Source organism: Dermacentor silvarum, chromosome 5, assembly GCF_013339745.2.
Source record: "Dermacentor silvarum isolate Dsil-2018 chromosome 5, BIME_Dsil_1.4, whole genome shotgun sequence".
Classification (NCBI taxonomy): domain Eukaryota; kingdom Metazoa; phylum Arthropoda; class Arachnida; order Ixodida; family Ixodidae; genus Dermacentor; species Dermacentor silvarum.
Window position 1 is genome coordinate 167,191,402 of NC_051158.1, and position 25,591 is coordinate 167,216,992.

General features: G+C 52.6%; 1 protein-coding gene across 1 annotated transcript in view; it reads left to right on the plus strand.

Annotated features, from left to right (window-relative positions):
- Window positions 1-25,591, plus strand: part of LOC119453871 (zinc finger protein 675-like) — a 2,199,134-nt gene that overhangs the window by 51,353 nt on the left and 2,122,190 nt on the right. Inside the window, exon 3 of the mRNA XM_049666952.1 lies at window positions 16,658-16,728. Coding sequence (XP_049522909.1) covers window positions 16,658-16,728 — 71 coding nt within the window. The remainder of the gene's footprint in view (window positions 1-16,657; window positions 16,729-25,591) is intronic.

Below are 25,591 nucleotides of genomic sequence, written 5' to 3' on the forward strand. Positions count from 1 at the left end.
GCCCCCTTCTCTGCTCGAGCCAGCCCCGACGGTCGCGTCTTCCGAGAGCCAGCTGCTCTACGGGTTATTAAACCTTCAAGTCTACTTCTAGAAACTCGTGACAAACTGTTGGAGGTGCTGGGTAAGCGTCCTCACGGATGTTGCAGACCCCTCCAAGGATCCGTGCTACGAATCCAGTGCCTGTCGACACTCCCGTGCATCGGGCCAGCCGCAGGATCAGGGGACTGTCCCCAGAAGTCGTCGACGCTACGGTTCCCACCACATCGACCGGTATGACCAGCGCCTCCCTTCAAACCGCCCCAACCGGTACGGGAAGCACGATGTCGAACCGTTACACACTTGAGAGCCCACGGATCCCAAAGACGTTTCATGGCACAGTGTTCTAAGACGTCGAAGACTGGATGGTCGAATACGAGCGCGTGGCCTCCGTGAACGAATGGAACGACACGGAAAAACTCAGACACGTGTACTTCTACCTGGAGGATGGCGCGCGTACGTGGTTTCAGAACCGCGACGGGCAACTGCCGTCATGGCGCGAGTTTTGTCGTCAGCTCCTGGAGACCTACACCAGTTCTGATCGCCACGAACGAGCGGAACGAGCGATTCAGGCCCGTGTCCAGTTGCCAAACGAAACTGTGACCACGTACGTCGAAGACATGACGCGCCTCTTCCGACGAGCGGATCCAAGAATGACGGAGGAGAAGAAGTTACGTCATCTGATGCGCGGCGTCAAGGAGCAACTCTTCGCTGGCCTCATACGGAGCCCTCCGAAGACGGTCGCGGAGTTCTTGTCCGAGGCCGTAACCATGGAAAAGATGCTTCTGCATCGCTCGAACTTGTATGAGCGGCAAGCGAACAGCATGTCTGCTGCTGACATTTTCACGGCCATAGGAAGCAACGGCGACTCACTGCGAGAACTCATCCGCTCTGTAGTGCGTGAAGAGTTGCAAAAGGCCGCTGTAACACCGCAACCTATGGTAAGCTCCATAGCGAGCATTATCAAGGACGAACTGCACCAGGCGCTTCGTGATACCTTGCCTCCTGCTAACGCTGCGGCAGTACCTCCTGAATACCCCCGTGCGACCTACGCAGAAGCCCTGAAGCGCCCTGCTTCCTCCCCTCCGCTATTCGTTCGTGCTCCTCCTACGGTGTCAGTTCAGTCGGTGCAGCCGATACCGTACTACGACGCTGGGTACACTCCGCCGCCCGTTGTTCATGCCGCTCTATTTGCCCATCGTATGGAGCAAGCGGTTCACTACGTCGACGATAGACGCCCGCCCCCTCGGAAGTCGGATGTTTGGCGCACACCCGATTATCGGCCTCTGTGCTTCCACTGCGGTGAAGCTGATCACTTGTACCGCCAGTGCCCATACCGGCGCCTTGGGATTCGCGGCTTTTCCGCCGCCGCCGCGATACTCGCCGCCGCCCCGATACTCGCCGCCGCCCCGATACGGCCAACGACCCCGGGACATTCAGGAATACGTGTCCCAGCAGCGCTTGCCACAGCCTGCCAGGCGGCAGTCGCGTTCGCCGTCTCCGAGACGATTTTCACCTCCGCCCCAGCGGTATTCTCCCGAGCGGTCGACCAGTCCCCGCCGGGAAAACTAACTGAGGCGATCTTTGGGGGCGAGGTCGCTGACGGTCGAAGCGCTGAAGACCTCCGACGGACGCAGTTACGGAAAGATACCGACCCGACACCACCTGCAACTGAACGGGACGACCGGCTTTCGCTCGATATACCAGTTACTGTTGACGGTTATGCCGTTAGTGCTTTAGTGGACACCGGCGCAGACTACACGATACTAAGCGGCAAAATAGCAACGCAGCTGAAGAAAGTGATCACGCCCTGGCATAACTCGCAGATTCGGACGGCTGGCGGCCACATCGTTACTCCGCTGGGCGCCTGCACGACTAGAGTTGAGATTCAAGGATCTACATTCGTAGCGAGCTGCCTTGTCTTACGTGAATGCTCCCGCGACGTTATCCTTGGGGTTGACTTCCTGCAGGAGTATGGCGCGATTATCAATCTGCAAGAGCGTCGTATCACTTTCTCTGCCGAACGAGCAATCGACGTGCAAGACGGCCGACGGCGCGACAACGTACTTCGTGTTTCTGCTGACAGTGTAACGCTTCCTCCACGTGCCAGTGTCCTCGTCGACGTCACATGCTGTGGCTTACGCGATGGCGAAGCGGTGGCCGAAAGTAACTTGGAACACCTACTGAAGCAAGGTGTTTGTGTGGCTCGCAGTGTTATACAGATTCGTGCTGGTCATTCGCAATTGCTTGTTACCAACTTTAGCTACGAGCACCGACACCTGTTCTGCGGCACTTCGTTAGCGTTTGCAGACGCAATAGCAGACGTTAACAACTGTTTCACGTCGGAAGTAGTGGAGACAGCAGACACGTCTCTGGGCCATCTTGACATCAATTCTGAACTGTCCACCGATAGCCAGACAGCACTGCGCAAGCTCTTGCTTGAATCCAGGACCTGCTTCGCACATTCTTCCAAGGTACGCCAGACTTCCATCACTTAACACAGGATCATCACGTACGAAGACGCACGCCCGATACACCAGCAGCCTTACCGCGTGTCGGCAAGAGAACGCCAAGCCATACGTACGCAAGTCCAGGAGATGCTTGACGATGGCGTCATCGAACCTTCCAACAGCCCGTGGTCATCTCCAGTCGTTCTTGTCAAAAATAAAGACGGAACGCTACGCTTCTGTGTCGACTACCGCAAGCTCAACAACGTGACTAAAAAGGACGTGTACCCGCTGCCGCGTATCGACGACTCGTTAGATCGACTACGGCGCGTCCGTAACTTTTTTTGTTTTCGTTTTTTTTGTTCTCTCATTCCCTTTGTTTCTACTTTTCATTTATCTTTGGGAGATTGCTTCTTCGTTCATTGACTGTGCCGGCGTGACGGCTACTTTTTTTTTGTGTACTTTCGCTTTACCTGCCTTCTTCTTCGTTGTCTTCTACGCCTATATTTTTTTTTTAGCATCGAGGCGATGCTTTTGTTCGGAAGTGGGGATATTGCCACCTGTAGGTAGTGGGTCGAGCCCAAGAGAAGAAAGAAGACCGCGCGCCCCCTTCTCTGCTCGAGCCAGCCCCGACGGTCGCGTCTTCCGAGAGCCAGCTGCTCTACGGGTTATTAAACCTTCAAGTCTACTTCTAGAGGCTCGTGACAATATGCTGCGTCCCCGTTTTCATTTCTCATGCGAAAACAGTGCGTAGAGGAGTACCACGTACAGTGTCCTCCTGAGTGCGTATATAAGCGCTTTCGCGTAATGCGGTGGAACTGTGCTATCATTGTTCTGTAGACTCAAACGGAAATTTAGTATGCACGTTTCACATACAGGCTCCGTGCATAGTATTGGGTAAATAAAGCACCAATTTAAAGGCTGTTTTGTATGAATTATGCAGCGCCTTCCATGCGTATATATCATGCCATGGCATCAGTATGCGCATGCTCCTTAATAAAATATTCATGATAGAAGACGCTGATCGTTTTTCTTGCTTTTTTTTATTCAAGATTACGAGGCAACAGAAAAACAAATGGAAGCAATTTGCAAACCAACAGAAAGGAAGTCCATCGATGTAAAATATACATACCCTGTGACATTATTCCTGGTGAGATGGATTTTCAAAGATCGTGTTGAAGTTGATGCTGTCAGTTTTACCGTCATGCGGATGCTGCACTGAAGTCGTGAATTTTGTGAGGTCTTGTAGACTGCTGAGCTGCTATGGCTAACGTTTCCTTGTCCACACGAGAAGTCTCTTGAGCTCTTGTCTCTTGCATCACATATACTTTTGCCTGCGGTTCTTCTAGTTCACTGCCTTCAGGTTTTGATTTGCACTTGCCGTCAGCTGGAGTCTGTTCTGTGTTGGCTTCGCTTTCTGGTTCTGGCCGTCTTTTATTGGCACGTCAGTTGCTAGCTCCAGTAACTCGTGATTCACTATACTTTGCTTTTTGTTTCTTCTTTTTCGCTTGTGCTTTCTGCCTATTGCTCTTTCCTTCGGGAGCCCTTCACAAGCGTCAGTTGTCACGGAACACAGTTCTTTGAAAGTGTAGTGTGAAGTAGCCGGAAAATGAGTGGGCACAGCATCTCTAGCTAGAGAAGCTCTTCGGGTCGTGCTGGCTAAAACAACTCCGTTGTGCACTGCCGTCCATATTTTTGACATGTACATTGGGTCGAAGTGCTTTTTGCACACGTAGTCCCCTGGTTGCAGGACTCGGTCTTCACATTGTATAGCATCCCGTCATGCTTGCAGTCGACTCATCCCTTTAGGGACACTGAACATACATACTTTGTCTTTGCACAAGTCGTATCCACTCTTGCAGTTTGGAACAAAACACTTCTTGGGCCCATAGTCCGGCTCGATCCGTCTCCGCCAGACAACGTCGCCGCTCAAACGGCAAATCTCTCTTCTTCCCTTTCTTGCGATTCAACGTATTCGTCCTTTTCCATTATTTATACAACGGGGACATGTTATCAAGTGCTTACTGAGCACAAGGATGACTGATTGCTCAATGGTAAAGCAAACGTTGCAAAATAATAAAAAAGATAACTTATCGTCTGCCCACACCGCTTTTCTGTGACTGCTTCCAGGCATTGTCAAATACCCGCCGAGGTGGCTCAGTCAGCTAAGGCGTTGCACTGCTGAGCATGAGGTCGCGGGATCGAATCCTGGCCCTGGTGGCCGCATTTCGATGGAGGCGAAATGCAAAAACACCCATGTGCTTGCGTTGTAGTGCACGTTAAAGAACCCCAGGTGGTCAAAATTAATCCGGAGCCCTCCACTACAGCGTGCCTCATAATCAGAACTGGTTTTTGCACATAAAACCCCAGAAAGAAGAAGAAGAAAACATTGTCAAACGCCGTCTGCTCGATCGAGTGACGCGACCGCAATGTTGGAGACATTATCGTCTGTTTCGTCACCTGAGGGATTTCAATTAGTATAGTGGCAGACAGAAACAGTAAAAAAAAATGGTTTTGATTGTTTTCAATGCGCTTTCTACGTATAGTTACAATTACATACACGTTCGAATTTCCTGCTTTTTCAGCCTCCTAACGTGTGCTGCCGTGCAGCAGTGCAGATGGGAAACACCACCATTAGTTAGATGCGTTTCCCACCAGCGGCTTCCATATCGTCGGATCACCTGTTCTTCTTACACCGTGGTCAGGTATATCCACTTGGAATGAATTTCCAGAATGGCACCAGTTTGGAGATATGCGCCATCAAACTTGCCGTAAAAATGTACTGTTGTTCCACTTACTTTTTTACCAAAATGCTGTTTTGTACATTGTAGCACATAAATAACTGGAACGCTCATGTATTTCGTCCCATACTTTAGGAAATAATATCCCGAAACTGGTGTCATCCTGGAAACCCATTTCAAGTGGATGCGTTTTGCAAACTCGCCGGCTACAATTCGCAAATTGCAATATGTGGCTTAAAGTAATTAACTAAGAACTTAATTAGTGAACTTTTGTTACTTAGTCAAATATGTTTGGATTTCTTGTGCTAATTATGTCCGCCTCTTCGAATAACCCAGCTCAATGATAATAATTATGCTACCTGCCACAGGCAATCGTTAGAAATGCCTTAAAGCTTCATTTTGAACACCCGGTGTATATATATATATTTTGTTGCGGTACAACGTGAACAGAAGACGGAGACGTTCTTTAAGAACAGCAGGACAACCTGTTCAAACAAAACAGAACAGAGACATGTCTTCTTCCTCTAGGAATCCCACTGACCCATTAGACGGAGTCCTTTAATGCCCATCGTTGTTGTCGTCTGCCTAGAGCACGCGCGTCATTTGTCCCTCCCTAAAAGAGCATCGCCCCGATGCTAGACCAGAAATGTCACTTGCGGAAGTGAGGGTCCCTCGCATAGTCATTCGCTCACATACGGCTTCATGCGTACAACATGCACAAGTTCAGGGCGGTGCATGCGGCGCCGCGTACAGTTGGGACTATCAGGGACGACCTCATAGGTGACATCGCTGAGTCGGCACAATACTGAATATGGGCCGAAGTATCGCCTTAACAGCTTCTCGCAGAGGCCTTGTTTCTGTATGGGTGTCCAAACCCACACTCGGTCACCGACTTCATAGATTATGGTCCTACTGTGAGCATCATAGTGGCCTGCGTCGTAGTCTTGCTGCTGGCAGATCCGCAAGCGCACGAGCTGCCGAGCCTCTTCGGCGCATTGGGTGAACACATCGGCGTCCATGTCAGTGTCGTCAAATTCGTGTAGAAGCATTGCATCCAACATCGTTTGTACATCCCGGCCGTGAACAAGGCTGAACGGAGTCATGCGCGTGGTCTCTTGTTTCGCCGTGTTGTATGCAAGCGTGATAAAAGGAAGGATGTCATCCCAATTTTTATGTTTGACATCTACGTACATTGAAAGCATATCCTCAATTGTTTTGTTGAGGCACTCCGTCAATCCGTTGGTTTGTGGATGGTAGGCGGTTGACTTCCGATGAGCCTGTGGGATGCCGTGTCGATGGAAGGATGCATCCCAACATAAAACATAACGACTGTTTATTAGCGTAGTAGCAGCGGCGGGGCAAGCATACCGCCGCTGCGCTCGAATGGTTAGCGAAGGAAAAACTCTTGAGCTTGGCAGCTTGATTTTATAGCCACCGTAGGGGACCTAAGCCTCCGGTGACGCTGCGGTGGCGCTGTCCCTTATCGGAGGCGTGATGCAGCATGCAGCCGTGTCACGCTGGGCTAGCAAGTGGCGAGGCGGAGGCTGCGCCGGTTTCTGCGCAGTGTGTCGCCACATCACCCCCTTGCGGAGTGTAGAGCCCTCAGGGTCTGTAGAAATCTGGGAGGCGTACCAGACGTCCAGATGTCGTGATCGGAGCGGGCTGCGACGTTGGTGGCTGCGGATAGATGCCTGTGGATGGAGTGGCGCTGCCCGGTTCGTTCGCAGCGATGTATGCGGGCTTGAGCTGGTCAATCGAGACGCGGACGTCGTTCCCGTTCAGGCGCAGAGTGAAGTTTTTGTCGTCGCGATGGACGACCAGGTAGGGTCTGCTGTATGGTGGCTGGAAAGGCCTGCGGACGGTGTCGTCACGGAGGAAAGCATGCGTGCGCGATGCTAGCTCCTTGAACACGAAAGGTGTAGGCTTGCAGTGGTGGGCTGCAGGTGACAGGCGTAAGGCGGTGATGGTGCGTCGGAGCCGGGCGACGAAGTCGGTGGGATCTGACGTCGTAGTGCTGGAAGGCAGTGCAGCGAGAAATTCACCTGGGAGATGGAGTGCTTCCCCGTAAATGAGCTCTGCTGGTGTAGCTTGAATGTCCGGCTTGAAGGTGGCGCGAAGACCGAGGATGAAGGCTGGGATGGCCTCGAGCCAGGTTGAGTCCGGGTGGCACATAATGGCTGCTTTGAACTGTCGGTGGAAACACTCATCATTCCGTTGGCGCAGGGGTGGTAACTGGTCGTCCTCAAGCGTTCAAAACCGATGGTCAGCCCGAGGAGCATGAAAAGGTGCGACTCGAACTGTCGTCCTTGGTCGGTGGTTACGCGGCGGGGGCACCGAAACGAGCAATCCAGCTGGTGAAGAAGGCCGAGGCGACGTCTTCCGCGGTAATTCCCTCGAGGGGCCATGCCTCGGGCCATCGAGTGTACCGATCGATGGCGGTGAGGCAGTAGCGATAGCGTCCATCCGGGGGAAAGGGTCCTATGATGTTGAGGTGGATGTGCTCAAACCGACCAGAGGGCTGAGGGAATGTTCCGAGTGGTGACGTGACGTGTCTGGTGACTAGCGTGTTGGCATTGAATGCAGGAGCGCGCCCAGGTGCAACAATCCCGCTGCATGGAGGGCCAGGCATAGCGGTCAGCCACGAGGCGTGTAGAGGCGTGTATGCCGGGATGGCTGAGGTTGTGGAGCTGGTTGAAAAGACCACAGCGATGGGACAGGGGCACATAGGGCCTGCTTTGTCCTGTCGACATGTCGCAACAGATTGTGGTTGTCGACCCTGGAATGGGAACTTGTTGCAGCTGTAGTGAGGACCTGCCCTTGAGAAGTTCCTGCAGTTTGGCGTCCGTAGTCTGAGCCTCGGCGAGGACGTCCGCTGTTATCTGCACAGAGTTGATAGCTGCTACGTGTGAAAGCGCGTCGGCGACTGCGTTGTCTTTTCCGCTGACGTGTTGGATGTCGGTGGTGAACTGTGCAATGAACGAGAGTTGGTTCTACTGTACAGGCGAGAGTTTGTCGCGACGTTGAGAGAAGACGTAGGTAAGACGCTTGTGGTCGGTATAGATGGTGCAGTTCTGTGCTTCGAGAATATGGCGAAAGTGTTGCACTGCTTCGTATATCGCCAGAAGTTCTCTGTAGTAGGCTGGCAAACTTGTCGGGGCGGTGGTCATGATTTCGTCAGTGGAACTGGCGGTTGAAGGGGTCGTTTTCCGAGCTGCGAGTTTCTTGGAGAAGAACGCCAAGGGATGCCAGGTGTTGTCCACGCGTTGCATGAGGGCGGTGCCGATGGGGAAGCTAGATGCGTCCGTGCAGAGTCCCAAGGGAGCGTCTGGCACGGGATGGGTGAGAAGCGTGGCGGTGCAGAGGGCGGCTTTGCATTCTTCGAAAGTTTTCGTTAACGTCGGTGTCCACGTGACGGGTTGGTTTCCTCATAGGCCAGCCAAAGCATCGTGGAGGGGAGCCTGGTAGTCGGCTGCGTGTGGCAAGAAACGCCTGTAAAAGTTTAGCATGCCGAGGAAACGGCGAAGGTCTTTAGCGGTGGTGGGTTGAGGGTAATTTTGCAGGTCCGAGATGCGTTGGGGCAAGGCCCGAGTTCCCTCAGATGAAACCTCGTGGCCGAGGAAGTGGACGATGGAAGCGCCTAGCGTGCTTTTTTGGATATTGACGAGCAGACCATGGTCATCGAGGCGTTGGAACAGCAGACGAAGGTGCCTGTGGTTCTCTTTGGCGTCGTGGGAAAATACCAGTCCAGGTAAACGAAGCAGAAGTCGAGGCCACGGACGACTTCGTCGATGAAGCGCTGAAAGGTTTGTCCGGCGTTCCTCAGGCCGAAGCTCATGAAGGGAAACTCAAACAAGCCAAAGAGAGTGATGATTGCCGTTTTCGGGACGTCATCCGGATTGACGGGTATCTGTGTGTAGGCCTTCACCAAGTCTAGCACGGAGAACACGTGGCAGCCATGAATGCGATGGGCGAAGTCCTGTATGTGGTGGACAGGGCACCTGTCCGGGATGGTGCGCGCGTTGAGGGCACGGTAGTCCCCACAGCGCCGCCAGCCTTCGGTCTTCTTCGGCACAAGGTGGAGTGGCGAGGCCCATGGACTGTTAGAGCAGCGGGCGATCCCGTCGCGGAGCATGGCCTCGAACTCTGCTTTGGCTATGTGCATTCGGTCCGGGGCAAGACGGGCGCGGCAGAAAACCGGGGGGCCTGAAGTGGTTCGGATGAAGTGCGCGGTGGTGTGCTGCACTTTGCGTGGCAGTCCGCTGGGGCGCATCAATCCGGGAAATTCGGCGAGGATGGCGTGGTACGGCGAATGATTGTCAACACTGAGTACCTTGATGCTTGGCTGTTGGGTGGTCGTTCGCTGGCCTGGTGTAGAGTATCCCGTTGTCGCGTCGATGAGGAGGTCGTTGCGGCAGTTCGGAAGGAGGTTGTAGTGCGCCAGAAAGTCTGAGCCGATGATTGGCTTGGCGATGTCGGCGATGACGAAGTTCCAGTGAAGGCCATCGCGTAAGTTTCTGAGCTGGATGTGCAGGCGGAGCGAGCCGTACGTCTCGATTGTGGAGCGGTTTGCCGCACTGAGCCCGAAGGACGTAGGCAGACGAGGACCTTGAAGATGGGATCGCGGGTAGCAGCAAATGTCGGAACCGCTGTCGACAAGGAACCGCTGCTTCGTGATTTGGTCGGTGACGAAGATGCGACGGCCTCCGGATTGGCAGCTTGCGGCCGTCTCTACGAGCTGCCGTTGGCGTTTTCCGCATGTCCCATGGAACAGGGTTGTCGACATTGCCGGGCTCTCTCCCTGAAGCGTCAGTGGTAGTAAGACGGGCCGCTGTTATCAGGTTGCCGCGACAAAGTGGTGTTAAGGTCGTGGCTTTGCAAGTGGCGGCGCTGTTGCATCGGAAGACATTCACCCAGGCGTTGTTGAATGGAGGTGAGCTGTCGATCGATGTCATCGATACGGCGCGCAAGCTCTGTGGCGTGCAGCGGTGCGGCGACAGCCTGGTTGGTGGGCGACAACTGCAGCAAGGAGGCCTCGATGACGCGATCTGCAATCTCCGCAAGTTCGTCGAGAGGTAGCCTAACCTGAGCCTGCAGAATTGCCTGGACGTGTGGCGGGAGTCGTTAGAGCCAAAGCGCTCGCAGGAAAGAATTCTGGACTTGCATGTTGCCCGCGAGCGCACGCATGTGGCGCAGGAGCTGCAAAGGTTTGCGCTCAGCAAGCTCTGCGGACTGAAGTTGCCGTATCTTCTGTTCTTCCGAGAGCGACAGGCGGCGGATAAGTGCAGTCTTCAGGTGCTCATAGAGGTTGGCCGTTGGTGGGTTGGCAAGGATATCCCGGACCTCGTTGGCATAACGTGCGTCCAGGTGGGCGACGACGTAATCGTAGCGGGTCCGGTCTTGCGTGATGCGCGCTAGGGAGAATTGGGCCTCAACCTGGGCGAACCAGACCTCGGGCGAGTCCACCCAAAGCGGTGGAAGCTTGACGACGACACGCCAGGTGTCGTATGAGGCAGCGTGCGGGATGCCTTCTGTAGGAGCAGTGACGTCCTCAGCGGAGCCGGCAGGCACGGCCTTGGTTGTAGAGGCGTTGCGAGAATGCTGCTGTTGCTGGGTCTGCAGTTCCTGTTGAAGTTGTAGCACTTGCTGGCGAAAAGCGGTGAGGACTTCTGGTTCGGCCATGGCGGTGCGGTTAGTTCAGTTTCCGGGTCATCAGATGTGGGATGCCGTGTCGATGGAAGGACACATCCCAACATAAAACATAACGACTGTTTATTAGCGTAGTAGCAGCGGCGGGGCAAGCATACCGCCGCTGCGCTCAAATGGTTAGCGAAGGAAAAACTCTCGAGCTTGGCAGCTTGGTTTTATAGCCACCGTCGGTGACATAAGCCTCCGGTGACGCTGCGGTGGCGCTGTCCCTTATCGGAGGCGTGATGCAGCATGCAGCCGTGTCACACCGGGCTAGCAAGTGGTGAGACGGAGGCTGCGCCGGTTTCTGCGCAGTGTGTCGCCACAAGCCGTTCCACTTAGCAGCAAGACATGATCTAAAAGCGTAGCCGTGAATACGGTCCCTCGGTCGGTTATTACGACGCGCGGTGCGCCACGTCGCAACACAACATTCTCGATGAAAAATTGCGCCACCTCGGCTGCTGTGCCACTCTGGATGACCTTTGTTTCAGCGTAACGTGTCAGGTAGTTGGTTGCGACGAGAACAAAGTGATTTCCCGCAGTAGAAGTAAGAAGTGGGCCCAAAATATCCATTCTGATTTGATCAAATGGTGTTCGAGGAGCCTGGAGAAGTTGTAGGAGGCCGGCTGGTTTCGTCGGGGGCGACTTGCGCCTCTGGCAGTCGAGACAAGTGCCAACGTGATGTTTCACGGAGGTGGTAAGTCTCGGCCAGTAATAGCTTTGCCGCACTCTGCCCAATGTTCGCGTGGAGCCTAAGTGACCACAAGTCACCTCGTTGTGACAGGCTTGAAGTACTTCCATACGAAGAGCTGCAGGAATGACGAGTAGATAGGGGGACCCGGCCGAAGAAAAGTTTCTTCTGTAAAGGACAGGGCTTGGCCCGTAAACAAAACGATGACAATCTTTTTACGAAAACTCTAGGTGCTTTCGCAGATCTTCCTTTGCAGTGAACAAGCCGACTATCGGTGATCGAGACAGGCAGTCATGTTGCTCCCCCGACTTGTACATGACTGTCATGTCAAACTCCTGCAGCCTTAGGCTCCAATGCGCCAATCGTCCAGAAGAATCTTTAAGGTTCGACAACCAACACAGTGAATGGTGGTCACTGAGAACTTTGAACGGGCAGCCATACAAATATGGGCAAAATATCATAACCGCCCATACCACGGTGAGGCATTCTTTCTCAGTTGTGGAATAATTTTCCTCCCTGTGTGAAGGTGTTCTGCTTGCGTAGGCAATCACTCTTTTTGTGTCCTCCTGCCGCTGCACAACAGCTCCCAAGCCAACATTGCTGGCATCCGTGTGGAGCAATGTAGGAGCGGTCTCATCAAAGTGGGCCAGCACTGGAGGTTAATTAAAGAGAAACTGAGACATCCACCCAAATGTAGCAATTCGCTACTATGGAAACCCAACCGGGTTCCTCGAAAGAAAACCTCGCAGTTGAAGAAAAATTCGTCCTGGTCCGGGACGAATTTTTCTTCAACTGCGAGGTTTTCTTTCGAGGAACCCGGTTGGGTTTCCATAGTAGCGAATTGCTACATTTGGGTGGATGTCTCAGTTTCTCTTTAATTACTTATCTCCACCTAGCGGATTTCCGCTGAACTATTACATCAGCACTGGAGGTGTCTGGAGATGTTGCCACAAGACGTTAAATGCACCTTGCTCTTCGTCGCCCCATACAAAAGCAGCATCATCTCTCGTGAGGCGAGTTAATGGCGACCCAATGTGAGAGAAATCTGCAATAAACCACTGGTAATAGGCGCAGAGACCGAGCGCGTTGTGGACGGCGATGAGCATTGCGGTGTTTGGGTGTGTTGCGCAGCTTGGAGAAAACCGCAAGGAATGTGTGTGTGTGCGTGTGTGCGCGCCTGCGTGCGTGGTGCCTGTTGCTCTTCGAAGCAACCAGAAGTCGCACCAACTGCTGCATCGGATTGTCGTGGACACTGAAGGTGGACGAGGTCACTGACCCTCTGACGACAGACCGAGAGCCCGGCTCTCTGCAGTCGCTGCCGCCGTGCAAACGCCGTACAGCCGCGGTTGTGGCTGCCCCTTTCATCTTGGCTACGGCGGCGTGGCCAGCTGACCTGGCAATGTCCTGCCCCATCCGGCTGGAGTTCGGGACCGTCACCACCACGAAAGCAACAACTCCGATCTACCAACGGTGAGCCCGTTCCTGCAATCAAGACTGCCCTCGAGACTCCTACGTCTTCGGCCACTGCCCCTAGCCACCGAACTTTACGCGCCATGTCCCCTTCCCACCTTGGACACTGTCCCGCGCCAGCGGCCAACCATTTTTGTTAATATTTCTGCCCCCTCTCGCGACATTTTTTTTTGTATTATAGAGCGTAGAAGTTTTTATCACAATCCCTGTAATTATATATATATTTTAATTATAGGGCATGAAAGTGTTTGATATGTCGGAACGCGGTGTGTTAAGAGTACTTGCTGGGCTGAGGTTAGCATTTAGCTTGTGCACGAAAGACTCAATTGTCTTTCGTGCATAAGCCCCTACTAGCTGTTTCGCCAGGCAGGTAGGGCGGCATTTAGGGAGAGGAGGATGTGGGGATTGAGGGTTGCGCCAGCGCCATTGCGCGAGCTTCACCTGTTCTGCCGTCTCCCCATCTTTCCTCGTCCTCCGCGTAACCGGTTCCCGCGGTGGCGCTGCGCACACGATGGGTTGCGCTGAGGGCGACGCGCTGACGTCACGAGGCGGCCGCGTTTCGTCTGCTACCGGCGGAGCGTGGCTCTCTCTTCTCCAGGGACCAGCGCATGATACGTACATGCTTTCCTCTCGTCCGCCGACACCTTTGTGACTAGGACTGGAGCTCGTGCACGGTGCCTTTGCCCGTGCGGGGAGCGTATACTTTGTGCTGATCCTTTTCCCGACGCTAAGCCGACGAGCGGTGCCATAGTGCTCGTGTGAGGTCGTACCACATCATCATCATCATCATAAAAACATTATTATATAGACTGGGGAGTTTGGAGCACGCAGGCTCCAGGGCCCCCACACGACCCCACGGCACTCAAGTGTTTATGTTAGTCCGGTCCATGACGCTGGCAGCCCGGTCAGTAGTAATGGCCTGCACGACCGGGTCTCCGGAGTGGAGCAAGGTCTCCCAGTCCACCCAAGTCTTCAGGTGCTCTAGGCCCCGCAGGGGAGGATCCACCGGGCAATGAGCAAGGAGATGGAGAGCAGAAGTGCGAGGTTCCGGATGGAGAGTACAGGCTGAAGTGAGGGAAAGTGGGTGATAGTGAGAATGAGAGGAGAGGGGAGAGTGTGTGTCTGTAATTGGCGCCAAAGGGTAGCTTGTCGATTGCTAAGGGATTCGTGCGGTGGAGGGTACAGCTGGCGCGCCGCCTTGGAGGCATGCGTCAGCTCTTTGAAAGTGTGCGCGCGCTCTTTCGTGAATCCCGGAGTGGAAGCCGCAAGAGCCCGGTTTAAAGAACCTCGGGCTAAGAGGTCTGCGGCCGCGTTTCCAGGATTCTCGCAGTGCGCTGGCACCCAAATCAGCTCCACATGACGGGGCGGGGGCGCAGTGGGCGAGTTCAGTATGCAAAAAGCAAGAACGTGGACTCGGCCTCATGCGAAATTTAGGATTGCAGTTTTGGAATCTAATAAAACATACCGGGCTTCTGTGTTGACGATGACCAGGGCAATGGCAGCTTCCTCTGCAGCTTCGGGAGAGGTGTCTGGGGGGAGTGTGTGTGTTCCGATGGGGGAGAGAGTGTTATCCACCACTGGGGGGGGGAGCAGCGACCGCTTCATCGCCCGTGCAGGCTGCGTCCACCCATACGGCGTCCAGCTCCGAGCCGTAATATCGGTGGAGGGCTGCAGCGCGAGCTCTGCGGCGCTTATCGTGGTGGTCGGGGTGCATGTTACGGGGAAGTGGCTTAATGAGAAGTTCGCGGTGTAAGGGTCTTGATATGGGGCGTAATGTCGGATCGTTGGCAGGTATCCGGATTCCAAGGGAATGCAGGATGCACCGGGCAGTGTTGGTTTGTGTGAGACGAAGGTATTGTGCTTGGCGGTGTGCGTGTACAAGTTCCCCGATTGTGTTGTGGAGGCCTAGTTATAAGAGTCGGTCGGTAGGTGTATTTATGGGAAGGTGGAGGGCGACTTTGTACGCTCGACGAATGAGAGCATCCATGGCATCAGTTTCACGGCGAGAGACCTGGAGGTAGGGGGTGGAGTAGAGCACATGGCTGAGCACAAAGGCGTGAACAAGGCGGCATAGGTCACGCTGCCTCATGCCCCTGTGGTGGCCCGAGACCCGGCGGATGAGGTGCGAGATCGCCCCCACCACCTGCTCCGAGCCGAACTTGCCGAAAGCCTAAGCCAAAAGATATTGCCCGTGCTCTCGCGAGTTGACCCATTGGTTATCGCCAGAGCAAGTAGCATCGCCGCCGGGACTTTTCCTAGCGGCGTGTCCCAGCTTGAGCCTGTGCTCTCGCCGCGACGTGCTATAGGCACCTGTTATTGTATTTTCGCCCTGGTGTGGGACCCCTTTGGCTCCCCGCCGCACGGGCGTTTGTGCAGTGCTGGTGCCGAAGGATTCAGTAAACGGTTTCCGTCAACTCGGGGCTTTACTGTGTTTTTGCGTGCGTCGCTCGGTAGCCCCTTTGCGGCCTCTGAGCTCACGTGCGAGCGGTGCTGGAGGCGACGGCTTACACGGCCCTGTGGCTCGCTAAGCTCGAACCCGCGGTGGTTGGTCTCCTGTGAGACACCAAGAGGCCACAAGGTATGCCTAAATGTCTCAAAAAAATTAAATTATGGGGTTTTATGTGCCAAAACCACCATCTGATTATGAGGCACGCCGTAGTGGGAGGTTCCGGATTAATTTGGACCACCTTAGGTTCTTTAATGTGCACCTAAATCTAAGTACACGGGTGTTTTCTGCATTTTGCCCTCATCGAAATGTGGCCGCCGTGGCTGGGATTCGATCACGCGACCTCGTGCTCAGCAGCTCAACACCATAACCACTGAGCAACCACGGCGGGCCCTAAATGTCTCAGTATTTGTCTGAGTTGTGATCGGCAACTGTTGGTATATTGTTCGTATGGTGGTATCTTCTTGCAGCTTCACCACATGCTCAAGGCTTTATGTGTAGTAGTGTGGTGTACTCTGTACATTTCATTCTGGCATGGACGTTTGGCTGCAGTGAAATCATTTGAAGTGGATATCTTCTTGGGCTTTCAACCATTTTCATTATTTGTAGGTCTGTGATTGTTGGTGGTCGGACTATGGCAGGCAATGTATTATGTAGGTAGGTAATCGATGGTCTATCGGTGTTACTGAATTGGTACCAATGGAACTGACGTGCAATCATGGACGGCAGACAGTGGGATGAAATAGAAAATTTGCAAGCATAGGATGGTATCAGCTGGCACATGCCATGAGGCGACTGGGGATCCTACAGGGGACATTAAATAGGCTGATGGCGATGACCTAAGGATCTTGCAGTCACTTTGCTTCAGTTGGACTCCACCAATAGCTTTAAAATGTATGAGATGAAAGAAAAGTCTGAGATAAGTTCTTCTGTTGTAAACCTTGACTAGAGAAAGGTTGCCCTGCTTTCTGGTATTCAATGTGGATTGTCCCTTGTAGCCCTTTAGGAATACTGAACCGAAAGAGATTTGTGTTCCGTGGCTATGCATTGTAATATTCCCCTGCATTTATTATATTGTTGTGTTTGCCTCTTGTTCTCAATGTTGTAACAGGACTGCAATCACTCCAATTATTTTCTGCAGGCCTCACAAATGCAATGAGCCTTGGTGTTGCCGAAGTGGCATGCCTCTCCCCTTCCAAGGTCATTGGTCAGGTCGAGGTTGGTACGCAGTTCAGCTTGCCTCTGGCTGACAAGTCTGTTGGGTGCTCCTTCAAAGCGGAGAGGGAGTCGAGGAGTGTGCAGACCATAGAGACTGTGGATCAGTCAAGCTCCACCTCAGGTGCGCAGTGACTGGCACTTCTCTTACTTTTGCTTGCTTGTATGAGTTTGTGGTAAATAGCCATGGGTCTGCCTACCTTGGTACATCTTGCTCAAGTGTCTATGACATTCTGCTGCCGGGGACAAATTAGCAGGTTTATGATTCTTGTCCGCATTCTGATGGCGCAAAATGCAAAAATACTGCTCAACTGATCACGTTGAAGCACCTTAGGAGCCCTCTTGTCCTGGTGTTGTTGTAGCCCTTAGGTTTCTCTACGATAATGCCCAGCATCTCTTGCCCAGCGAGTCTTGGTTATGCCTAAATCAGTATATTAGTATAAAAATTTGAATATAGATCAATTCGGAATGTAAGTCGATCCCTGTGCTTGAGATGAACAAAATCGAAACAAAAAAAGCTTTAATGCAGGTAACTCGAAAACATGCTTTGTTTTATCAATGTACTTAATTCATTGAGAGGTGAGAACCGCAGGGAACTTTTATGTTCTGGGACAACTGTGAGTCACGACATCTTACAGAACATCATCGGTGATGACTAAGCAGGACTAGGCGTGCGCAACACTGTCACCGTGCAACGAGCAGTACTCACTGGGCACCTGAGGGTCACGCCAGTGATCACTTCAGCCGACCTGTAGGTGTCTTCAGGTGACTGCTGGCCATACAGTTGTTTTGGTGGTCCCCCGTCAATAGCAGCTTCATGTCCTTCACATAGTGTTTGCCGACTGCAGTGGCCGGCGGGACCTCTTCCCAATTTGTGCCAGTGGATAGTTGTTCCGCAGTACTCTTGTTATAGTGTGCTAAAACCTCATTCACCTTTGCTGATGTGGAAAGTCACGCCTTTTCACTTCCAGAATTGAGACAATAGTGAGCAAGTTCAATTGCTATTGCAATGAATTGAATCTCCTGTTATCAGTAGACCTCATGCACGGTGCTCACAGAGAAATTCCACCAGAGTGTCCTTAGTTCACTGTCAACAGGGCTGCCGTTGGGCAACAAAGCTTCCAGTTAAAATTGACATTCACACCATTTCACTTTCTGTTCTGGGAGACCAAACTGTGCATTGCCACAATCCTGTATACTTCCACCAATAATATTGTGATGGAAGCGAGATGGAGGCGAAGGATATATTTACAAAATATATACAGAGGAGGCTAGGGCAATAGATGTCCGATCCGGCCTAAGAGCTAGCGTTTTCATCATCGTCTTTTGTCATGTGTCGGACTCCGGCGGTACACGAAAACGAAGAAGACGAAGTTTGCGGAGCGTTCGAAACCGCGCGAGCGCTCGAGGCACGCGAACCGAGGTGTAATCCGCGGGGGAGAAGCGACGAAACATTATTATCGACAAGGCTCTTGGGCTTGAAGGTCGCTTTGTCAGCTATGCTCTGACGACGGGAGAGCGGAGAGCCCGGCCACGAAGCTCGTGACGCTGGCAAAGCCCAGGCATCGCTGTAGACCTCGGAGACGTCCGGGCAAAGCTCCTGGGACCAGCTGCTGATGTTCACGGTGGTTCCGGTCCTTTTCGCCAGAATCCCTCTTCCTCGGCTGAGCCCGATCAACCAATAATCACCGGGACACCGGGCTGCCATGCAGAACGACGTAAGTCAAAGAACGCTTCACGAAGCCTAACCCGGCGAGTGCCGCATCAGCGGCGGCTACCGGGGTACCAGCCACGTACTCGATCAGGTCAGCAGAACCACGAGGCGTCGCCACTTGCGGCACCCGCAACGCTTCGGATGAGCCCGACGTGGACTCAACAAGAACTTCAAACCGACGGTTCGTAAGAACCCGCACTTCCATATTGCGACGCAGTTTGGCCGAATTCAGGGTGGCCAGACATTGATGAGTCAGTCAGGGCTAGGACTGATTTAGAGACATTAAGACGGAGTTAGGCTCCGAGACCGAGACAGTGCTTTTGTTAGTTTGGTATTTAGTCAGAGTTTTGTATTTTTTATTGAGTCAGCATTTTGGTTGAGTTATGGTTTTAGTTCTGTGTGCCTAGTGCTTTTACCGCTCTTGTACATATTAAATCCTTGTTTGCTGTGCTGCCAGTCGTGTCTCTGCTCCATCGAGGGTAGCGCCTGTATGCAACCCTCCGGCTCCCAAGCTAGTAGAAGGTGACATCTTTGTCGCGCTGCCAAGCATCACATTGATCCATGTATGGATTGCTCTGTAACATCACTCTCCGGCGGCTGAAGCGCCGTCCTGGCACTTGCTATGAAGGCGAGGAGCTAGAAGAGCAGTATGGCTTCAGCTGGGAAACATGAACAACTTTAGTTGGCAGCAATGAGGTCGAAGTAGCAGGATCCAGGAGTACAATTTCGTAATTTACGTCACCGAGTTGACGAAGAACCTTGTAGGGCCCGGTGTAACGTGAGAGGAGCTTCTCTGATAGGCCAATGCGGCGGCATGGCGACCATAGGAGGACCAGAGAGCCAGGCGTGAAGTGCACGCTTCTGTGTCAGCTGTCGTAGTGGGACTTCTGAGCTGCTTGCGAAGCAGAAAGTCGATCGTGGGCAAGTTGACGAGCTGCACGGGCTCGAGCTGCGACGTCACTGGCGTATTCAGTAGGCGAATGAGGAGCCGAAGGAAGGAGAATCTCGAAGGGGGTAATGCATGATGTCGGCCAAACAGCAGATAAAACGGTGAATATCCGGTGGTGTCATGCCGCGAGGAATTGTACGCAAAGGTAACAAAGGGTAACGCATGCAGTTCCAGTCACGGTGATCTGGTGTAACATACATGGCCAGCATCTCGGTTAGCGTTCGGTTCAGGCGCTCGGTCAATCCATTTGTCTGCGGATGATAAGCAGTGGTGAGCTTATGTTAAGTGGAGCAAGCACGAAGGATGTCATCTACCACTCTTGATAGGAAGTACCTCCCGCGATCGGTGAGGAGCTGTCGAGGGGCACCATGATGTAGAATTACGTCGTGTAGGAGAAAGTCAGCGACGTCTGTAGAACAACTTGTCGGTAAAGCCCTGGTGATTGCGAAGCGCGTGGCGTAGTCTGTCGCGACTGCAATCCATTTGTTTCCCGAGATGGACGTAGGGAAAGGGCCTAGAAGGTCAAGGCCGATGCGGAAGAATGGCTCTGCAGGGATATCAATAGGTTGTAGCTGACCTGCAGGCAGCGCTGAAGGGCGCTTGCAGCGTTCACAAGCAGCGATGTAGCGGAGCACAGAACGGTACATGCCAGGCCAGAAAAACCGGCGTCAGATGCGGGGGTAAGTACGCGAGACACCTAGGTGAACGGCAGTTGGTACGTCGTGAAGCTGGTGAAGAACACTGGAGTGAAGATGGCGAGGTAGGACAAGCAGAAGCTCTGGGCCATCTGAGCTGAGATTACGATGATACAGAACGTTGTCGTGTAGCTCAAACAGGCCAACAGAATGGTCTGGTGATGGAGAGGTAAGACGGTCTATGATGAGCCGTAAGGATGCATCTCGTCGCTGTTCGGTGGGGATATCATCGAAAGCAAGGATGAACAGTACGCAGGCGTCGTAGTCAGGGTCAATGAGGTCAGGAACATCGACAGGGTGACGGGATAAGCAAACAGCGTCCTGGTGCAATGGTCCAGACTTGTAGTGCACAGCAAACGAGTATCCTTGAAGCCGTAATGCCCAGCGGCCGAGACGTCCAGACGGATCCTTCAGCGACGAAAGCCAGCATAGAGCATGATGGTTTGTAATTACAGAAAAAGTTTGGCCAAACAAGTAAGGTCTGAATTTGGTGACAGCCCACACTAAAGCCAGGCACTCGCGTTCAGTAATGGAAAAGTTTCGTTCGGACGAGGACAGAACGCGACTGGCGTAGGCGATGACACGTTCCTTGCCGTGCTGTGTTTGGCCAAGGACAGCCCTAATTCCATGACCACTGGCATCAGTGCGAAGTTCCGTAGGTGATGAGGGGTCGAAATGGGGCAGTATTGGTGGTGGAGTGAGGAGGCGGACGAGGGCACAAAAACGAAGCTGCTTGTTCGGGTCCCCGCACGAAACGAACGTCCTTCTTTAAGTGTTCCGTAAGAGCACGGGTGATGTCCGCGAAGTTGCGGACAAAGCGACGAAAGTAGGAACATAATCCTACAAAACTGCGGACGTCTTTGGCTGAATGCGGCACGGGAAATTGTTGCACTGCTCGCACCTTGTCGGGGTCTGGTTGAACACCGGCAGCACTGACAAGGTGAGCGAGCATAGTTATCTCGCGCCGCCCGAAACGGCACTTGGCGGAGTTCAGCTGAAGGGTGGCTCTTCGGAAGACGGAAAGAACGGCCGATAAATGGGTGAGGTGGCTCTAAAACATAGGCGAGTAGACAATCACATTGTCTAAATAGCATAGACAGATGGACCACTTATATCCCTGCAGCAGAGAGTCCATCATACGTTCGAAAGTTTCTGGGGCATAACACAGTCCGAACGGCATGACCTTGAATTGGTATAGGCCATCGGACGTAATAAAGGCAGTTTTTTCGCGGTCCATAGCCCTTTCAGGGTCAATATCGTACATGTACGACCTCCGCGAACACCCTCAAAATGGTCAATGGCGTACATGTACGATATCGCTTGTACATTTAAAAAGCGCGCCTCTTTCGATCATTTCTTTTGCTTGGCATGTGCTGCCACTCGACGGAAACACGTGGAATTTTTTACTTGCGCCAATGCCTCTCCGTTTTTTTTGTTGTTTTTTTTTGCAACGGCGCTAGGGTGTCTAGAAGGGGAGGTGTGAATACCGGCGGCGCTTTCCTGCAGGCGCGCGTGACCCCCTTGCGCACCGATGCCACCAGGGGAAATATGGCGCTACCGCTCGTGGCGCGGGAAGCATAGCCGCGCCGGCCTGCCGGCCTCGCCTGGCCTCCGTGCCTTCGCCGTCAGTTTTGGTCTCGTCGCCTGTTTTGTGGTGTTTCTCGCGATACACAGCGTGTTGCACAGCGTCGTCGTGGCATTGCCAATTGCCATCCTAGTATTATTCACGAGGCCTTTCACGCTAGCTCAATCTGATCACCACCGCCTTTTTTTTTTTGTTTTTGTTTCCTTAGGTTTATCGTTCGCGACTTTATTAATGGAACTGCAGTGTTGATACCACGTCACATTCCTGCCCTCTCAGACGATGCCGTGCCCACAGTACTTCCGAACTTGCCAAAATACATTAGCAGGACTGACGAAAGAAAGAAAAAGAAGAGATGTCTCACACGCTCCACGGGTCCCAGGTTCGGCACGCAAACCACTCCGGTATAGGCAGTTCCGCCTACTATGACCCTGTATGCCTGGACTACATATTCGACTCTCTCAGTACGAATAAAGTATTATTATTATTATCTTACAAGAGAAGCGGCGCTTGTCTATTGACAAGACGGGGGAATGCATGCCCACCAGCAGACGTGGAGGCTGTAAATATACAGCGGGATGGAATGCCCAGTCCAGTCGCAGAAGAATTGTTCATTATCGAGCTTAAGTGACCTTTGGAACTGTGGTCACTGCAAAAGATTAAACAAAACATTGCACGTTACTGGACTGCAGAGTTTGCATTGAACGAAATGCCGCGCCTATTGTGTTAACCAAAATGATAGTGTTCTTCATTGGAGAAGGACTTGCCAGCTGTGCATCTACTTGGCTGGGCAGCTTCACAACGAAACCGTTGTGGAATCTAAAGAACAAACAGAAGGGACCTTGGGGGCCTTTTATATCTATCAGTCTATCAGAACCATTCTACAAGCTGGTCAATTAATGCCCTTATTGAAAACAAACTCACTCGTTTGCATGCCAAAGCTGTGGCAAAGCTTATGCAGTTGATCAATTGGTGATGTGCCAAAAATTGGTTGCCTAGAGCATTCTGCTGCCCTGATAGCATCAGTTGAACGTTTTTATTGCGTAACAAGGATTCATTTTTTGCTTAAAGGTGTCACTCAGCAGGGCACTGAGAATAAACTAAAAGCACTGAAGTATTGCGTGTTGTAGATCAAATTTTCCCATAGTTAATGTTTTCTTCACTTAAATAAACTATTTTATGACCAGATCTGTTGCTGTCTGAAATCATAGTAAATTGCTTATTTGAGCGTCGAAAGGACATGCTACACGTCTTCAAGCGCTGGCACAAAGTGGTTTGTACGTCGAGAAGTAATCGGGTAATGACTGCAGTTTACACGTCGTACGTACGGCACGCATAGGGTGATTACTGCTGACCTCGACTACGACGGTCGCATTTTGAGGGAATCGAAATGCAAGGCACCTGTGTGCCGTAAGGTGTGAGTGCGCGTTAAAGAACCCGAAGTGGTCAAAATTATTCCAGAGCCCCCAGCCCCTATGATCCTTATCCGGAGGAGAAAAAAAACAAAAAAAAAAATGCGTTTGAATCTATCGACGCAATGCGAACTGGGCCCGTAAAATCTCACAGGAGTAGTGATGTGGGCTGATAAAACGTTGATTTCATGGATAAAGACGTATATTCCATGACGCTCGCAGACAACGCGCGATACCCGAGGCTGGCGATGCGCTCATTTCGGTTGCGTGCCTTCCCGCGCCTCGGTCAACAGCGCCGCCCTGCGGCATCGGTGCGCTGAGGGGTCACGCTTGCGCCGCCGGTATTCACACCTCCCCTTCTAGCCACCCTAACGGCGCGTCGGCTATCGCTCGCGTATCCGGGCGCACGCGCGTGCGCGCGGCGGCGAAGTGCACGATTCTTTCGATTATTTCTTGCGCTTGGTATGTGCTGCCACTTGACGGGAACACGTGGAATTTTTACTTGCGCCACTGCCTTTTTTTTCTTTTTATGGCAACGGCGCGTGAGCTACCGCTCGCGCACGCGCGCGGCGGTGGCAAGTGCGCTCTTCCACAGAACACCGCTCTTCTTTCTATCATTTCTTTCGCTTGGTATGTGCTGCCACTCCACTCGACGGGAAGACGTGGAATTTTTACTTGCGCCAATGGCTCTCCGTGTTTTTTTTTTTTTTTTTTACGGCTACGGCGCGTCAGCTCTCGCTTGCGCCTCCGGCGAGCGCGCGCGCGCTCGGCACCGGCGGCAACGGTTTTCTCCTGCGGCGGATCCCGCTTGTTGCACTAAACTGATGGCTATCTGGTTTCAAATCTCTCAAAGGGTGACCGCTTGTTACTCGATCGTTTATCGCCCACCGCGGCACGATTACACCTGTTCCCAGGCAGCCGCGTATATACACAAACGATGCTGCCGTTTTTGCGGTTCCTTTTTTGGAGACCACAAAAGCTCTATAGCCCCTTGTTGGCGATAAGACGAAGGCTTCTCACTTGTTTCGGTTTCCGGACGTGCACACAACCATTTTTCAGCGCGCTTATCTTCTTATTCACGAATAGACATTGTGTATTTTAGAACACAAACGATTTTTTCCTCACTTTACTGTCACTTTAAAAAAATTACGACCATATTTTTTCGAAATAGTCTTTCGAAGAATTTAAATCGGCAATAAAAAAAATCGACCCTGGGGGGTCGCATTTGGCAAAACAATTCGACCCTCAAAGGGATAGGGTCGACTGAAATCTGCCAATAGCCAGACCGAAGGTCGATGGAAGAAAAATATTGGGCTCCATGAAGGCAGTCGCGAGGGCGTCATCGATACGAGGCAAAGGGTAGACGTCTTTATGAGTGACTTTGTTCAAATTCCGATAATCAACGCAGAAACGCCAGCTGCTGTCCTTTTTTTTCACGAGAACGACAGGGGAGGCCCACGGGCTAGATGAAGGTTCTATGACATCTTTTGTAATCATTTTGTCGACCTCGTTCTGGATGACTTGACGTTCGTGATGCGATACACGATATGGATGTCGGCGTATAGGAGTGGCGTCACCAGTGTTGATGCGATGAGCCACGACTGATGTTTGGCCTAGAGGGCGGCTTTCAAAATCAAAGATGTCACGATAGGACGCCAGGACCCGGTAGAGATCTTGGGCTTGCGCCTGGGTCAGATCGTAAGCAATCATCTTGTTAATGTCGTCGAGAGACAAAGGCGCGAAGTTAGCCGAGCAAGAAGGCGGCGAAGTATCGGCATCCAAAGCGGCAATCTCGCAGGAGTCAAGCGCGGAAAGGGTGGCGAGCGACATGCCTTGCGAGATAACCTGAGTCAACAGGCTGACGTTGAGAAGCGGCACGACCACTGTATTGTCAGCAACCTAAAGAATGGTGTGAGCCAGGGCGACATCGCGGGCTAAGAGGATGTCTATAATCGGAGACATGATGTAGTCGCCATCGGGAATGTCGCGTGAAGACGTCAAAGTAACGTATGTAGCAGCTTGAGGCGGCAAACGAACGTGGTGGCGAGAGCATAAGCGTGGCGTTATGTCGGCTGGACTGTCGGGAGGATGGGGCAGCTCAAGCTGAAGAGCACCGGTCGCACAATCAATTAGGGCAGAATGAGTGGACAAAAAATCTAAGCTGAGGATAAGGTCATGGGGGCACTTCTCAATGACGGCAAATTCAACGGAAGTGGGATGACCAGCAAAGCAGATGCGGGCGGTGCACATCCCAAGAACGGCAGGAGTCCCTCCATCAGTGACGCGGGGGATGCGGGAGGCAGCAGGCGTGAGCACTTTATGAAGGCGTCAACGATAATCTGCACTCATTACAGAGATGTACGCTCCAGTGTCGATGAGTGCAGAAATAGTTACGCCATCAACGTCGAACAAGCTTTGTCTTGTCGGCTGCGTCAGAAGAGGATTTGTGGTGGCAGTCGTCAATGCAGCGTCACCTCTGGGTGCTGCATTGTTTAGTTTTCCCAATAG